The sequence below is a fragment of the Phyllostomus discolor genome, chromosome 6, assembly GCF_004126475.2.
Source record: "Phyllostomus discolor isolate MPI-MPIP mPhyDis1 chromosome 6, mPhyDis1.pri.v3, whole genome shotgun sequence".
NCBI classification, from domain to species: Eukaryota; Metazoa; Chordata; class Mammalia; order Chiroptera; family Phyllostomidae; genus Phyllostomus; species Phyllostomus discolor.
In genome coordinates, this window is record NC_040908.2 from 90,658,649 (window position 1) to 90,676,699 (window position 18,051).

The 18,051-nt window shown below is 37.8% G+C and overlaps 1 protein-coding gene and 1 pseudogene across 4 annotated transcripts in view; one reads left to right on the top strand and one right to left on the bottom strand.

The window, feature by feature from the left end:
- The window catches only part of ALKBH8 (alkB homolog 8, tRNA methyltransferase), a 76,795-nt gene extending 58,959 nt beyond the window's left edge, over positions 1 to 17,836 (top strand). For 3 of the 4 annotated variants that reach the window (XM_036028617.1, XM_036028615.1, XM_036028616.1), the window contains exons 10-12: positions 2,062 to 2,318; positions 12,355 to 12,504; positions 15,186 to 16,625. In XM_036028617.1, the coding sequence (XP_035884510.1) occupies positions 2,062 to 2,318; positions 12,355 to 12,504; positions 15,186 to 15,755 (977 nt within the window). In that variant the 3' untranslated portion in view covers positions 15,756 to 16,625. Of the gene's footprint in view, positions 1 to 2,061; positions 2,319 to 12,354; positions 12,505 to 15,185 lie in introns of all 4 variants that reach the window. The other variant, XM_028517314.2, reaches the window with a different exon arrangement.
- On the bottom strand, positions 13,632 to 15,214 carry LOC114500907 (annotated as a pseudogene).
- Positions 17,837 to 18,051: the final 215 nt, after the last annotated feature.

An 18,051-nucleotide genomic window follows, 5' to 3' on the forward strand; every position in this document is an offset into this window, starting at 1 on the left:
ACTCCTTATTTATTGTTTTCTGTTGATAAATTGCCTTTGTGTCAGCTAGAAAAAAATCACAAAAGTAGGTTTTCTTGGAAACAGCTTGTCAAGTTTTTAAATTACTTTTCATAAACCCAAAAGGGAAGTTAGAGATGACAGATTGTTCTATAGTGAGCAGATAACTCTAGGGGACAAACAGCGGCTTCCGTCAGCTTGGAAACTTGTGAGGGAGTGAAAGAAGTACTCCACACTTTGTCAGGAGGGTGTTATTTTGTGATGTCTACATGACTGTCATGACCTGTTTCTTAGATTCAAATAAAAACCCCTTTCATTTTATAAATAATATTTTTAATGACAGTGATATAAGATCTTTTTATATGCTAGGGGTTTTAATTATGGGAGATATCTATCATTTGTTTTTTGGATTTAATCATAATCTTAAAAACATTTAAAATTAAACACCCTTATTATATCTAAAAGACATTATCCTGTTAGAAAACTTGAAATCTCTACTATGGCTCTTAATCTCAAGAAACTTGAAGTCTAGTTGGACATACAAGCTAGTTTTTTTATGCAAATGTTTCTTTGTTGTGGGCATTCATTAAATGTAAGTGATCCTATAAGAAGCTCTGAATATATAGTCAGTTACAGATTCATCTTTTGGATACTTTTGGTCAAAATTTATGGGTCTTTAAATGACAAGGGCTGCTACTTCTTCAGATAACTTAGATGTTCATAATTTCCAAGAGAGTAAAATTTTACTAAGACAAATTTAGGATAACTATAGGTATAGTGTAGTGTAATTATAATTCTGATTTAACCAACATAATGTAACCTATCTGTTTTTACATCTGTGTTTTAGAGTCCTCAGGCTTTCTGGGACCACCCTTTTCTTAAATGTCTACTTAAAAATGTTTAGAGCTTCATTTCCTACATTAGTAGGGAGTAGGTACCCCAGACCCATTTGAGGCTTTCTCCAGGGTTGGCATACTCTAGTTACTGAAAATTTCTGAAGCCATCAATGCTGCAGCCCAGTTCTATTTCTTTTTTCTTTTTCTTTTTTTTTAATTTTAATCATTGTTCAAGTACAGTTTTCTCCCCCCTACTCCCATTCCCAGTTCTATTTCTAATTGTTGTCCTGGTCTTGTCTGTGGTTTCTCTGGGAGCACTACCCTTTTACTTGGTAGAATACTACTCATGAAAAGATGTTATGTCACAAACTTTGAAGACAAAGGAAAATTATAGCATAGCAGAGAACAGGCAAGGATTTATAATCAGTATTAGCCATTATTGCAGGAACAACTTCAAAATTAATTTGAGACATTGTAAACTAAATCTCCTCCATCACATCCTCTGCTTGGTGGTGGTCTTAGGATTTGCTCCTTCTACTGAAGGAGGCAACCCAGTGCTGTCGTTGAGAATGTGGGTTGCGGAGTCTCCACTGCTTGGGTTTGAATCCTGCCTTTAGGATTTATTGTCTTTGTCACTTTGGGATGATTATTTAACATTTTGTGCTTCAGCTTCTCATCTGTAAAATGAATGTAATATTAGTACCTATCTCATAGTGTTACTATGAGAACTGAGATGATTCATATGAACTGCTTCATATAGTGTTTATTAAATACTTGCGATTATTTCCAAATGACATGTTTCTTCTAGGTTTGGTTCTTCTAAGAGCCCTAGAGCCCCCAGAACTCCTATTCCCTTCACCCACCAGGAGTAAAAACCCTAAATCTTGTTAATGTAGCTAAATTTCTTCTGCTTCTGCCTAGCCCATCAAGATGTTTTCCTGAGTAAGAGGACCCTTAATGCCAAGATGAATAGGCATCTTCATTTTAAAGCATCCAGAATTGCAGCCATGTTTTCTTGCAAATGGGTTTTCCCCCTTCTTTTTCTATTAGATCCATCATACATATAATTATTAGACTTGCTAGGTAATAGCTATTTTTTCACTGATGAATTATAGGCTTCTTATCCCTAGTCACCAAATTTGAATTTTTTTTCTTTTTAAGAAAGCATAAGACCTTCTGGATCAGTTGGATAAAAATAAAAGGTTTATATTGCCTATTTTTTCTTTAGGTTACCCTTTGGTTTGTGACAGCCAGAAGAAGGAGCCTCCTCCATCATTTCCAGAGAATGATAAAGAAGCCTCACAATTGGAGCAAGAATACGTCCATCGAGTGTATGAAGAGATCGCGGGACACTTCAGCAGCACAAGACATACTCCTTGGCCACACATCGTGGAGTTTTTGAAAGCTTTGCCACGTGGTTCATTAGTAGCTGATATTGGGTGTGGAAACGGGAAGTATCTTGGCATAAATAAGGAGTTATATATGGCAAGTAATTGTTGCTTCTGGCTTTCTTTCTACAATACTTTATTTATAAGGGTATTATCACCTTCCTCCTCATGATATGATGGATTTATTTTTTTAGGTTGCAGAAAGATTATAACCAACAAATTGAAAGTTAATAAATACTCATTCTATTTTACTCCCCTAGATATTTATGGGCATGCTGTTATTTGCATTTTTTCTTCCTTTAGACTCTGCTTTCTAAGAAGATTATTTATAAAAACTCTTTATACATTAAAACAGATTTTTATAGAAACCATTTTCTTTGCCTAGATAGTCCTCGATATGAGAAAGCAAATACTTTCATCCATATTTTTTGTAACTGAAAGAAACTGAGGCTCACAGAGGTTATATTGTTTCCCTGATGTCATATAATATGGGAATATAAATTGAACTTGAAACCATGCCTTTTAACTCCAAATCTAGTGTCCTTTTACTCATAGCAGAGCAACAACAACAAAAAAAGGCTATTATGTGCTGGTGTCTTATTTTTGAAGAAACTCAGGCTGAAGCAGATTTAAAAAACTGACCATGGTTACAGTGCTGAACGCAGGATATGAACCCACTTCTTGTCTGATGCCAAAGTTTCTGTTTTCAGTTGCTTAATTTCCTTTTCTGTGGACCACTCTTTTTTCCCTCTGCTGTACTACCAGGTAGGAAGTTCTCTCTGCACTAGTTTATAGTTGTAAATATTCATGTCAGCACTGCTCTGTGAGTACTGGAGCTTCTTTTTCTCAAAATTAGGGTAGGAAGGAGTAGAAAATAGGAGTAGGTTAGGAAAATGAGAGCAGTTTCATTCATGGGCTGTAGTAATATGTCAGATTGCTTATACTTTATTTTTACCTCATCCTAGGATCAGGGGTGTCAAACTTATTTTCACTGGGGGCCACATCAGCCTCGTGGTTGCCTTCCAAGGGCCGAGTGTAATTTTAGGACTGTATAAATGTAACTACTCCTTAACAGTTAAGCGAGAACTTGGTGCTGCTGCTGGGTAGAAACAAGGTGCCGGGTCAGATAAAACAAGGTGGAGGGCCAGATTTGGCCTGTGGACCTTGTGTTTGCCACCTGTGCCCTAGGTATTGCACACCTACATGAAGAAAGAAATTTACTGTTGCAATTAGTAGGAAAGGTATAGTTTATACGTTCAGGTGAAAGAATAACTTCATCAAGATCAGACATTAGTATTTATATATTGTTATGCTTATAATTACATTTTAGTTTATAAAAAATAAGGTCTAGTCAGTCAATTTTTAAAAAAAATATTTAAAAATATGTTTATTGATTTTAGAGAGAAATGAAGGGAGAAAGAGAGAAACATCAATTGGTTGCCTCCCACGTGTGCAACTGTGGATCATACCTACAATCTAGGTATGTGCCCTGACTGGGAATCAAACCCCGAACCTTTTGGTGTAAGGGATGCTGCTCTAACCAACTGAGCCAAACTGGCCAAAGCTAGTGAGTTAAGTTTTTATGTGTTACTTAAAATCATGACTCTAACCACAGTTCCAAACAAAGAGCATGCTGTCTTGTGGTGTTTTAAGGTACTGTACAAAAGTGTCTACCGATAAGTTCTGCTTTTATGCTTTCTTGATGCTAACCTGTGGCTTCATCTAGTTAGGCATCATTTGTGACAGTAAAACTAAGTTGAAGTCAACTTCACTGACTTAGTCATAATGATAAAATTTTCCTATTACTATTGAGAAAATGATTACTTGATAAACAGGTAACCAGACCAAAATCTGAAGGAAGCTGATTCAAGAAGGAATATATTTAGAAGGACTGGAAAATCACAAGAACAATCCCTCTCTATTGTCTGTGTTCATTTTAACAGTGGCAGTCTGCATGTATTCCTTCCTGCCTATTATTCCTGGGGCCTACTGCATTGTCTGATCTTTAGGGAAGGTTCAGGAAGTGTTGTTTAAGTAAATGAATGAAAATTACATGTCTGGTGGTAGTTCTGGTTTTTATTTTATCAGGAAATTGAATTATTTATGAAAAATAGGGAAATCTGTTTTTTTTTAAGCTGCTGAGGCTCCCATGTGGATACTTGAGTGTATTTTGAACAGCCATCTTTGAACATGAAAATGTGTGTGTTTTTTGAAAAATATTTTAAAAAATATACTTTATTGGTTATGCTATTACAGTTGTCCCATTTTTTTCCCCTTTGCCTCCCTCCGCCTGGTACCCCTCTTTCATCCAGCAATCCCCGCACTCTTAGTTCATGTCCATGGATTGTGTGCATAAGTTCTTTGGCTTCTCCACTTCCTATACTATTCTTTTTTTTAAAATATATTTTATTGATTATGCTATTACAGTTGTCCCATTTTCCCCCCTTCACTCCCCTCCACCCTGCACACCCCCTCCCACCCACATTCCCTCCCTTCAGTTCATGTCCGTGGGTTATACATATAAATAAGTTCTTTGGCTTCTACATTACCCATACTGTTCTTAATCCCCCTCCTCCTCCTATTTTCTACCTACCATCTATGCTACTTATTCTCTGTACTTTTTCCCCCTGTCTCCTCCTTCCATTCCCCTGTTGATAACCCTCCATGTGATCTCCATTTCTGTGATTCTGTTCCTGTTCTACTTGTTTGTTTAGTTTGTTTTTATTATTGGTTTAGGTGTGGTTGTCAATAACTGTGAGTTTGCTGTCATTTTACTATACATGTTTTTTATCTTCTTTTTCTTAGATAAGTCACTTTAACATTTCATATAATAAGGGCTTGGTGATGATGAACTCCTTTAACTTGACCTTATCTGAGAAGCCCTTTATCTGCCCTTCCATTCTAAATGAAAGCTTTGCTGGATAGAACAACCTTGAATGTAGGTCCTTGCTTTTCATGACTTGGAATACTTCTTTCCAGCCCTTTCTTGCCTATAGGTTTCTTTTGAGAAATCAGTGGACAGTCTGATGGGAACTCCTTTGTAGGTAATTGCCTCCTTTTCTCTTGCTGCTTCTAGGATTCTCTCCTTATCTTTAATCTTGGATAATGTAATTATAATGTGCCTTGCCATGTTCCTTTTTGGGTCCAACTTCTTTGGGACTCTCTGAGCTTCTTGGACTTCCTGGAAGTCTATTTCCTTTGCCAGAATGGGGAAGTTCTCCTTCATTATTTGTTCAAATAACTTTTCCACTGGTTGCTCTTCCTCTTTTCCTTCTGGTACCCCTGTAATTTGGATGCTGGAATGTTTAAAGATGTCCTGGAGGTTCCTAAGCCTCTCCTCATTTTTTTGAATTGTTGTTTCTTCATTCTGTTTCTTCATTTTCCTTTATTTCTCTTAGTGTAGCCTTCATTTTTTTCATCTATTTGCGACCAAATTCAGCCAATTCTGTGAGCATCCTGATTGCCAGTGTTTTGAATTGTGCATCTGATAGGTTGGCTCTCTCTTCGTCACTTAGTTGTATTTTTTTTGGAGCTTTGATCTGTTCTTTCATTTGGGCTATTTATTTTTGGTCTTGATGCACCTGCTATGTAGTGAGGGGCGGAGCCTTAGGTATTCACCAGGGTGGGACAACCAACGTAGCTGTGTTGTGACGCTGTGTGTGGGGGAGGGGTCCGAGAGGGAACAATGGCGCGTGCTCTGCTGTCTGCCGGATTTTAGTCACTTCCTTGCTTCCCACAAGCAAATTGGGACCTTCTGGTGCTGATTCCCAGGTGGGTGGGCTTGTGTACATTCTAGGACCCTGTAGGTCTCTCCAATGAACTCTCCTGTGAGGCTGGGAGTTTCTCCAGCTGCGGCCTCGACCCTCACCGGTGTTTTCAATTGGTGTTTTGAGGCTTTATTTCTTCATGCTGGGGCCTTGGGTTGTGCAGTCTGTCCTGCTCCCCTTTGTTTCACCTGGTTTATCTGTGTGCAAACGTGGGACCCCGTTCTGCTGCTGCCTTGCCAGCCATCTGCAGCCTTGCGCTCACAATCTGCCCCCTCGCTGGGTCTGGCACTGCTGCCTTGCTGCAGGTCCTCTCTGCCCCAGCTTCCCAACTCCGCCCCTCCTACCGGTCTGGATGGATGTTTCTTCTTTAACTCCTTGGTTGTTGAACTTCCATACAGTTCGATTTTCTGGCAGTTCTGGTTGTTTTTTTTTGTTTTTAAATTGTTGTTGTTGTTTTGGTTGTGCAAGGAGGCACAGTGTGTCTGCCTATGCCTCCATCTTGGCCGGAAGTCTGAAAATGTGTGTTTTGACATTCATGAGGGGTGTGACCTGTGACATTCACTTTAGGCATTCAGATATAGGCTAGTCTCATAATCTCAAAAATTATAATACTTTATACATAATTTCTTTAGTGAAATGCATTTTTAAAATACCAGCTTGGGTTCTCATGGAAATAGTTTTATGAACTGCTTTTAATTTCTGTCAGAAGTGCATGTGGTAAATTTGTTCTTATATGATTTTAACCACACCTGGACTTACTCTTTAATTCAAAATTTTTACATTCTAAGAACAATTTCTTTTTTAGACTTTTTCAGTTACTTTTCATTTTTATCAAGTAACTATTGGTTTTATTTTCAGAGTTAAATTTATAAGCAAAGATTTTATACTTTCAAGAGACTGATTGCCTTTAGAATAGTGATGATGATAGATGAGATGTTCGTGGCCCGCCTCGTTCTCTGGTTCTCTGGTTCTCTGATTCTCGTTCTCTGATTGTTCTGGTTCTGTGTACACACATTCGGTCCCAATGTGTTTATTAGGCAGTTACTTAATATGTGGTATGGACTGTCTTGGTTTCTGTAAATGGTTGGGATTACAAATATAATAATGCCAGGAGTCTATTTATAAGAATTATAAGAATTGGAGATATGTTTATATAGGTCTCTTCTGTATATTTCTTCTTCTTTTTTTTTATTGTCAACTACCCTAGAAGAGGAAATAACAGAAAGGAAACTAACAATGTCAGGTACTTGTGTGCTAGTGCTGTGCTGTGTTTTCTCAGGTACATAGTTCATGCCATTGGTGTTACTATCTCTATTTTTCAAATAGAAAAACTGATGCTCAGGCTTGACATGATGAAGGGTAAATGATATCAGAGTAAATATTAGAATCTCATTTCCAATCCCAGAATCCATATGCTGTGGTGCTCTGCCAAGACAGACTCTAAAGGCTAGCTGTGGTGATAGGGGAATACCAGACTACACTCAGACATGATAGGAATCGTGTTTGTTTTGTTGTCCACTTACTTGGCACATAATAGAAGCCTATTAATTGTTGAACATTAGGCAGGAGCTCTCTGACTGGTGTTGCTCAGTAAGGTGGGCGTCTTCCCACAAACCAAAAAGTCCTCTGTTCACTTCCTAGTCGGGACACATGCCTGGGTTGTGGACCAGGTCCCTGGTGGGGGTATACGAGAGGCAACCGATCGATGTTTCCCTCACACATCAATGTTTCTTTCCCTCTCTCTAAAAATGAATAAACAAAGTCTTTAAAAAATTTGGAAGGAGCAAGCCTGTGACTTCACATGGTTTTGTATTGGCTTGACCAAAAAGTCCATTATGTTTTTCCATATGCTGGCTCTAGTAGTGCTTAGTTGTCTTTAACTTCATTCAAAACAATATTGTTAGATTGTATTCTGACAGCTGTCATATCAATGTGCATTAAAAAAAGTTGATCAAAATGGGTGAATTTTTATGTGGCCATTTTAATATTGAAGGTGGAAGAAAATATGCAACAATTTCAGTGTGTTATGCTTTATTATTTTAAGAAAAGTAAAAATGCAACTGAAATGCAAAACAAGATTTGTGCAGTGTATGGGGAAGGTGCTGTGACTCACTGAACATGTCAAAAGTGGTTTGTGATGTTTGCACTATTGACATTTTGGCCAAGTAATTCTTTGCTGTGGGGCTGTCTAATGCATTGAAAGATATTTAGCTGTACCTCTGGCCTCTACCCGCTAGAAGCCAATAGCAGGAGACAGCTGACACACTCAAAATCGCCAAATCAATAAAGTTATTAGTGAAAATGAAAAATGTGTTTTTTATTTTACAGAAGAAATGTAATGAACTTTTTGGCCAACCCAATACATGAAACCAGAATATACCAGTGCTGTGTTCTGCAGCCTTGAAGGAAGTGTGACAGCCTCAGAATGGGTGGACCTTAACTCAGAGTAAGGTGCCTTTAGGGTGCCTGGGTTGCTCTGCATATCTAGAATCCAGGACAAGGGTTTAGGTCCACTTCTTCTTCCATATGCTAATAGTAACTAACATTTGCATAGCATTTTTATCATTAGTAAAATATTTATTATACATTATTTTATTTGATTCTCATATTAATCCTGAGAGGTAGATATTTTTTTTTAATTTTTAAGTTTTTATTTATTTTTAGAGAGAGAAGGGAGGGAGGGAGAGAGAGAGAGAGAGAGAGAGAAAGAAACATCAGTGTGTGGTTGCTGGGGGTTATGACCTGCAACCCAGGAATGTACCCTGGCTGGGAATCGAACCTGCGACACTGGTTCGCAGCCCGCGCTCAATCCAATGAGCTATGCCAGCCAGGGCCAGGTAGATATTTTTATGATAAGGAAAAACAGGCTCAGAGATATGAAGTAGCTTTCTTATGTTGTTCAGCTAGCTATTGCTGAAGCCAGAATTTAAATTTAAATCTAGATTTTAGTGTGCATTTTACTATACTTTACCTTCTTTGCCTATTTGCCTGCACTTTAAACTATATGCTACCAGTGTGATTTCCTATAATTGTATATTTTGTTAAAAGTTTTAAAAATGTATATTTTAAGAAATAATAATATAGTCATAATTCAGAAAATGAAAGGAAAGATGTTCACTTGTTATCCTAATACCGTAATAAAGCAGTTTATTGTGAGGGATGTCTTTTCAGTATTTATCCTATAAATTCTTTATATAGTTCTGTTTGCATACAATTTGATGATTCATTTATATTAATATTTCCATTTTGATTTGTAGTCTTATATAATTCTTGGGCTTTATAAGTTCTAAGAGGTTGAAACTGTTCCACATTTGGTTGTGTTCAGTTTGGAGCTTATTGTGAACAACATTGTAATAAACATGTATGTTGAGACAATGTGACACAAAAGAAGAATGTGGATTCTTGAAGAGAAGACTTAGGTTTAAATCCTTGCTCCACCCCTTAACTCCTGCTCCCCTTAGGGCAAATTACTTATGTTCTTTGCAATGAAGTCTCCTTATTTGTAAAATGGTGCTAATAATACCTAACTCGAAGTGTGTTATGAGGGTAAAGTACATTAATACAAAAAATCTACTTTAATACTTAGTGGTACTCAGTAAAAGGCAGTTATACTAGCCTGTTTAACCTTTTCCATATTTTGGACCATTTTCTTAGGATAAATTTTTAGAAGAGTAATTATTGGGTCAAAAGTTATGAACAGTTTTATCTTCCTTAAAAAATGTTCACAAAACTGTTTTAAATTGGGTAGGCCAATTTGCATGGACTGTCACTGACTTTTATGAGAGCAAGTTTTATCACGTTGTTATCACCGTGGTGTACTGTGGTTTTAAAACATTTTGATACTTTGATAGGAGAAAAATAGGACCTTGTTTTAGTTTGCACCCCTGACTATTCAGTTGAATATCTTTTCATTTTTACCTGTATTTTCAGAATTATATGTGTATGTTTTGTTGAAGATTTTAAAAATTATATAGGAGTATAATCCATTTTAAGACCAACCAATATGTGTTTTTTTGTCATTGATCTCTACCCAACACATAGAGGTATGTGAGTCTGTCAGTATCTGTATTTGTAAATAAGCCATATTCTGTCCTGTTGTTGACATTATGCAGTATTATTAGGAAGAGCTTAAAATACTTGGCACTATCCGTGGTATAAGAACTTTGGGAATTTAAAAATAGAAAGGAAAGACAAAAAAATAGTGATGATTCAGCTGTACTGTATGGAAGACTCAGTCAAAGTGAGTGGAAGGTGAGAGTGCAGAACCTGTGGGAGCCAGGTTGTTGTTCTGTGGGGACTCTTCATTAGACCCGGCGCTTTATTACTCAAGTTGCCCCAGCTCTCTTGTTGGCGAAAGGAGTGAAGAAAAAGTACATTTTCTCCAATTTTGTTTGGCCGCTGTTCTCTTTGTTCTGTTTTATCTGTGGTCCTCAGATAGTAACTTTCCTCCTTTGAGTAACTATAGAGCTCTATCTCTGGAGATTTGTTTTATAGGCAAGTTTGATTTCTTCCTGTTGATGTTTAGCAAAGTACAGCAATCTGTCAGAATTGGGCATTTGAAACTTCTATTTCCATAAACTAAATTTTGCTGTAAGATAAGCTAGCAAACACCAAAATCTAATATACACATTCCTTGAGTAGTATTGTCATCTTTACATTGTGACTGTTAGCTCAGTGGCACAGAATACCAATGGAGAGAAATCAAGGTAATAAGCCAGATATGTACCTTAACCTGGTAAAAGGAGCAGCTAGTTGGGAATTGTGCCACTGTTACTATGGGCCCTTAGTACTTTTCCATTATAAAATACGTCAGAGGGAAATTGCTGTATTTTGCCTCTGGCTTGGTACCTTATATTATACCTCAGAAATGAATGCAGCTCTGGGATAGAATATAGAAGCTGTTTAATGACAATTAGAAATTGAGGAAGTTTGTTTTAAGTAAGACTGTCTTGGCAGTGTGATTTAACTCAGTAAGAATTGCTTTGACATAAAGATTCATATTCTTTCTTCTCCGATGGATTGAGAGAATCCAAATAGTCAATATCCACTATACTGATAAGTGAATAAATATAAGCCAATTGTTAAGTGAATAAATATAAGCTTGAGGTGGCTACTTCTGTTTGATGAAATCTACTTGTACATATTGTTTCTCTGTTTAGAGACTGGGTTAAGCAGAAACATTTGGGGATAATTATTAGGTAGTGATTTAACATTTCTTAAACACTCCCATTCTTTCCTTGGTTTACACATGCACATTGTGCACATGTGTGGTCTCTGTGAACACACACATGACATTGTTAAAACTAAACAGCAGTACTGTGTACAAACTAACAACAGCAGAACTAGAGAGGAAATAGGCAGTCTCAATCCCCAGACACTTCCATAGGACTAGACACACACAGAGCGTGGGAGACCTCACCTGCTTGGGAAGGCAGAAGGATGCTGCTCACTGCCCTCAGTGTTGTCATTCCCACAGGATGGTTCAGTTATACTGACAGGTTTAATTAAATATTTTATGAATTTTGAATCTAGCACTTTATTCTTGAACTTTATAGGGGGCTGGCACAAATAACGCCCCTCTTTACTACACAATCGTAAGTATGTAATTCTATAACATAACAATGTCACTCTCAAGCATACCATATGACACTTAGGTGAAATGTTCAAATTAAACTATAAATTATTACACCCATATTATTACTCTATCTACCACACTCAGGCAGGCCTTACTTCTGCCAGACTATATATATATATATAGAGAGAGAGAGAGAGAGAGAGAGAGAGAGAGGGATTAGGTGTTTAGCAGAACAAATATCAATAACTTTAAAAATGAAGTAAATTATTTTACTTTTTTATTGTTTTGGTATTTTATTTTCTGACTGTATTAGTAATACATATTGAAAGTAAAAAGAAGCAGGAAAAATTCAGCTATTTTTCTGCTATCTGGGCCATGAGTGTGGCTTCTACAGTAATGAGAGATACCTTAGATCCTCTTATTTGTAGATCCCTAAAAGACTGTATATGTTTATGGGATAGTTTCCACTTTAGTGTGTGATATTACAAAGAGATCTAGATTCTGAATGCTGATCAATTAGATGCCAATTAGGACCTCCCATTTATACCACTGTCATTGGTTTCCACTCACTCATTTGAGGCCTGTTTGATACCTGTTCAGGTAATGAATGCTGTCCTATGAATGATATATTCTGACTTTGTACTAGCTGTAAGAATTGATAATATAATTTTAGACCATTTCACAATGAATATGAAATCTGTCTCATAACTTTATGGTCAGGAATAAATTAATTGCTCTTAGTTTTTCATGACATTTAAGTAAGATGTTACAATTTTCTTTCTCTGTTATAGATTGGTTGTGACCGTAGCCAAAACCTTGTGGACATTTGTAGAGAGAGGCAATTTCAGGCTTTCGTCTGCGATGCACTGGCAGTACCAATCCGCAGTGGGTCTTGTGATGCCTGCATTTCCATTGCTGTTGTTCACCACTTTGCAACAACAGTAAGTACTGTGTTTCTCTTTTCCAGAACTTGTAACTCAAGTGGCAGGAAATGTGGATTTCACTGGTTTGGGCCCTGTACTAGCTTGTCTTTCCTCCCCTTTCTCTCACATTCCCTTTCCCAGTCACATTTTGCACTGTTTGCTAAAAGAATGTGTGGAATGGAGTTAGATGGGAGTTATACGAGGGGGGACCCCCAAAACCCTGAATTTATTTATAAAAAATTATGTATTTGTTTTTACATGTTTAAACTTCGGTCAACTTCAAAGTACTCTCCATTTGATGCAATACACCCATTGAGATGTTTTTTTCCACTGCTCAAAACAGTGTTTGAATTTGTGGATTTTGATACTTCTTACAGTAGTGCCTCGGTACTCATCCTTAATTCATTCCAGAACTTGTGACGAGTATTGAAACTGATGAGTACTGAGCAAGTGATGAGTGATGAACCATTTTTTCTTGAGGGGCAGTGTTGTGACTCATACAAGTTCTAGCAAGTGCGATGAGTCCCAAGCAAGCACAGAGCACTGAAACATTTTTTCTCATGAAAATGCACTGATTACAGGGTTTGATAAGTTCTGAGGCCAGCAAGTACTGAGGTATGACTGTAGTGCTTCTGCTGTTTTTTGTTTCACCTCTTCGAAAATGGTGAAATGTTTCCCTTTGAGGACTTATTTCATCCAGGTAGACAACAAAAATGTCACTTGGGGTGAGATTGGGTGAATAGGGAAGGTAGGGCACAGGGGTCATGCTATTTTGGTCATAAACTACTGAACACTCAGCATGGTGTGGGCAGGTGTGCTCATAAGTCACCCATCATGAAATGGACAAACACATTGAAACAGTATTCAGAAAAAATTCACTGAAGCCAAAGCAACCTCTTATAATAATACCAGCAGATACAGATGGGTTCCTAGAACACTCACCTAGTGGGGGAAGCCTGTACTTACAAGGGGCCCACCCTCCAGAAAATAATTCCAGATTTTGGGGGGTTCCCCCCTGTACTTAGTTAAATTGAAGCCTGATGGGACTTTATGCTTTTATTGCTTCATGTTTCTGCCTTTTTCCTGTCTTGAGTCTTACTCATCTTTAAATTGTTTTTCACTATATCACTATTTTTTAATGTCCAGAGGTTATAATATGAGAGTCAGAAGCACTTTCTCCCAGACTCAAGTTTGTAAATTCTCAGTTGGCTTTTGAGGCCAGCAGGGATGCTGCTTGCATAGTTTGGTTTCTAGGAAGACTTCATTCAGATCCTCAGTGGTCATCTGACCAAGTGAAATTATGTTCTTTATCTTCTCCATCTCTTTCTCTTGTTGCTCAGTCCTGGTCTTTGAGAGAAACAAAAACTCAGCAGTTTTTCACATCTCCTTGTTCTTCAGTATCCACCAGGGCAGGGGTCCCCAGTTCTTGGACCATGGACCGGTAGCAGTCCGTGGCCTGTTAGGAACCTGGCCATACAGTAGGAAGTGAGCAGCTGGTAGTTAGGGAAGCTTTGCTTGCATTACTGCTTGAGCTCCGTCTCCTGTCTCCCTGCCCACCCCCTTCCCTGTCTGTGGAAAAATTGCCTTCCATGAAACCAGCCCCTGGTGCCAAAAAGGTTGGGGACCACTGCACCCCAGGGCATTATATTTATCCTCTGGCCCAGGAACCTTCAGGACATTAAACTTCTCAAAGCCATCTACCAAGACATCCTTTGCTACACTAGCCTTGTAGTAGGCCCAGTTGATAGCATGTGGATTCTCAGGTAGAGTAGCCAATCTGGAGGTGAGGGTCTCATTTCAAGAGTTCAGGGAGCTAGCAGTGGCCTTCTATTTTCAAAGTATGATGTCCCCAGAAGCTTCTCAGTCAGTGTTCTTTATAGCAAGTTTTCACCCAACCATCTCGAGATCCTTCAGACCTCGGTGGCCCATGGTCCACAGCAGCCTACTCATCTTTAGGTACTGCCTGTATAGAGAACATCAGCGCTGTGCCTCTTAAGTACACCCTTTCCCCAGCCTCTGAGCCTCCTCTCCATTTCCCATCCTTTTTTCTCAACTCTCACTCTCTTCCCTAATAGTGGAATCTCACTTCCTTCCCATTCTGTTTTTTCTCTTTTCAAAAGTTGGGTAGCTAACTGGCAGTAGTATGTCACTTATGTATGTAGGTATGTATGTATGTATGTATGTATGCCTGTATATATATATTTTAGCATATTTATTAAGTAATCTCAGTTGTTGTACTCATGCCTTTAATCAGTCACATATGCTAATTTTAAAATAAGGGAATTTTATATTTTTATAGGGAAAAAATCTATTTTTCCTGGATGTCAGTGATTTCTTCCCAATGTAAGTGATAGCTATATAGATGACCCTGTGTGGCGTCACCAGCAGTTTCAGTTTATCTTGTGACCTTCACTGACCTGAGTTCAAAACAAAACAAAATAGAAAACCCTCTATGCCTCTATTTTATTAACAGAAATAAAAATTTCCTTTTCCTTCCTTCTTCAACACTGTTTTATGGCCTCTCAATCACAGAACAAATTCCCTTTATGTTTTTTTCCTTTTTTTAAGTTTTATATAAAATATTTTGTTAGATTTTCTAGGCTGTTTATCTTAATTGAAAACAGTCCTGTATTCAGTTATATTTCTCTGTTTTGTCTCTCTCCTCCCGGCTGATAAATGGCAATGTGTTTTTTTGCTAGGAGCGCAGAGTGGCAGCTCTTCAAGAACTTGTTCGGCTCCTGAGACCTGGTGGGAAGGCACTCATTTATGTTTGGGCAATGGAACAAGAATATAATAAGAAGAAGTCCAAGTATCTCAGAGAAGACAGAACTAGCCCAGAAAAGAAAGAGGAGATCAGCAGTGATACATCAGTGCAAGAAATGCTTGTGGAGCAAATGCCTGGCGTGGGCAATCAAGATTCAGCATACTCTGTCCCCTCCATTAATAACTTTCAGCACGGAAGTTGTAATTCAAAGAAAGGTGCTAATTCCAAGCTGCCTATTCACACTAACAGGACTTCTTTTCATTCTCAAGACTTACTCGTTCCATGGCACCTTAAGGGAAACCCTGGTAAAGAAAAATCTATTGAGCCATTTGGTCCAGTGGGAACCCATGATGCAAGTCCTGTGTTTCATCGCTACTACCATGTGTTCTGTGAGGGAGAGTTGGAAGCTGCCTGCCAGGCTCTGAGTGATGTCAGCATTCTGCAGAGCTACTATGATCAAGGGAATTGGTGTGTGATTCTTCAAAAGGTCTCATCGTCCCTGTGAACTCGTCATATACAGAAAAGAAATGCTCAGCTCTCTTCTTTTTTTTTTTTAATGGAAAATAGATTAACTGGGTTTTTAAAGAGAAAACTTGTGGTTAAGTACCAAAAGAGTGCAGCTGAGAGAAATTTGACATAGAGATTAGTTAGGAAACATTTAGTCTACTACTATTGCTGATCTCATTTTACCCATAAACATAGGGAAGAACAGGGATGGTTTTTTAAAGTGATTGAAATAGTTTATGAAGTATTTGGGATCCTGGGGGTAAATGTACAGCATGTTGAAGATAAACGTTTTTTATAAAATGTTACAAAATAATTTAATTTTGTAGAATCAGTGAAGAAATCATATAACATTTTAACAAAGAAAATTCCTTTCAGAAGAAAATTATCTGAAATTTTATATGATTGTTAACTCCATAAACAACCACTGTGTCATCACATCTGACCAGTAAAGGGCTTGACACATAGTGGGTGCCAGTAATTTTAGCCAATCAGATAATATCTGTACATTAGAAGGAGTTTCATCAATAAACACTTACTAGACTTCTGTCTACCAGTTACTCTTTTCAGCACTGGGAGGGGAGCAGTGGACAACAATGGACAAAGCCCTGGTCCTCGTGGAGCTTAGGTTTTAGAAGGAAGACAGACAATAAGCAAATAAATAAATAAATGCTTTGTGCCAGATAGTGATAAATGCCATGGTGGTGGGGTGGGGCGGGGGGAAACAGGAGTGGAATTTCACCTGGCAACAAAGATTATTTTAAAGGGCTGAAGTAACTACTAATATTACTATGAGTTAACTGGTATTCCTAATGCCTTGATCTAGGTGTTAAAGACAACCCAAATATGCTCTTTTAACTCCTTTAATTTTAAAAAAGATTTTATTTATTTATTTTTAGAGAGAGGAAGGGAAGGAGAAGGAGAGAGAAACATCAGTGTGTGGTTGCCTCTCATGTGCTCCCTACTGGGGACCTGGTCTGCAATCCAGGCATGTGCCCTAACTGGGAATCCAACTGGCAACCCTTTGGTTCACAGACTGGTGCTCAGTTTACTGAGCCACACGAGGCAGGGCAAAACTCCTTTAATTAAATAGAAAAAGTTAGAGTTGTCAGTCGGACCTAATTATTCCCTTATAGCCAAAGCTGTGGTTTCATTAGTGGATATTTGTAGTTTATTCACAATTTGTTCCAGTCCAGGTGCAAACAGGGGTTATTGTTCACCTACAAATATTTCATAGTTATCAACTTAACTTACCACTTAGGTCAGGCTTCCAGGGGGAACAAAGGTAGAAAGTTCCTCAAAGGGACTTACAGCCTTTAAACAGATGACTGTGCACTGGGGAAAAGGAAGTGTTAGACCTTTTGAGGATTACTGGACTCTGACTGTGATCTGACACTAAATCCAGGAAACCTATGACATCACTGTGGTCCATAGTCAGAGCAGAGCCTTATGGAGGTCAGGTGGTCAGTGGAGTTTTTGCCCATCTTATGGTTATTTTCTAGTTCTAGAAATAAGCAATTGGAATAAACAAACTCAGCAACTGCCAGAGTCCCTGTTTGGTTCTCTGTGGAGTGAGGGCTATTGTAGCTGAAGTAGAAACCACTAGCCATGCGTCCCTAAGGAAAACAGTAGACCAAAGGCAATGCCACATTGCTGCAGAGATTATTGCTACCACGAGGGACTTAAAGGATGTAAGGGTGGTGATTCTTACCATATACTGATAAATTCACCTTTTTGGCTGGTATAAAAAACATGGATCTCAGAGAATGACTGTGGTTATTGTAATCTTAATCGTAACTGCCATTGCAGCTCCTGTTTTATTATTTTTTTAATTAAAAAAATTTTTAACCACAAAAATGGTGTTATTTTGTCATTGACAAAATGCTTAACACTGATTATATCATTATTTTGTTTGGTTTACTTAAATACCACTTAACTATGTATTATAAATGTTTATATTTAAGAAATATTTAAAGAAGCCTTCTGTAAACACAACTCCTTCTCAATATACTTCCCTGCTTTGTTTCATACATTAATAATATACAAAATCACAAATAAAATTGTTAACTCTTATAGCCTAAAGAGTATAACAAATTTTGGAACTTGACAAACGTGTTTTATGACTTTATAAATAATAACACACAATTTTTATTATTAGATAAATGACTGATCATCACAAAGTCTTACTGTCTCCCAACCAGTTCTCCCAGTAATAGACCATATAGTGCATCATGTATTTAAAATTCAAAATGGTCAAAAGACCAGATTTTTAAACCAGTATAGAAGGTTGCCATTTA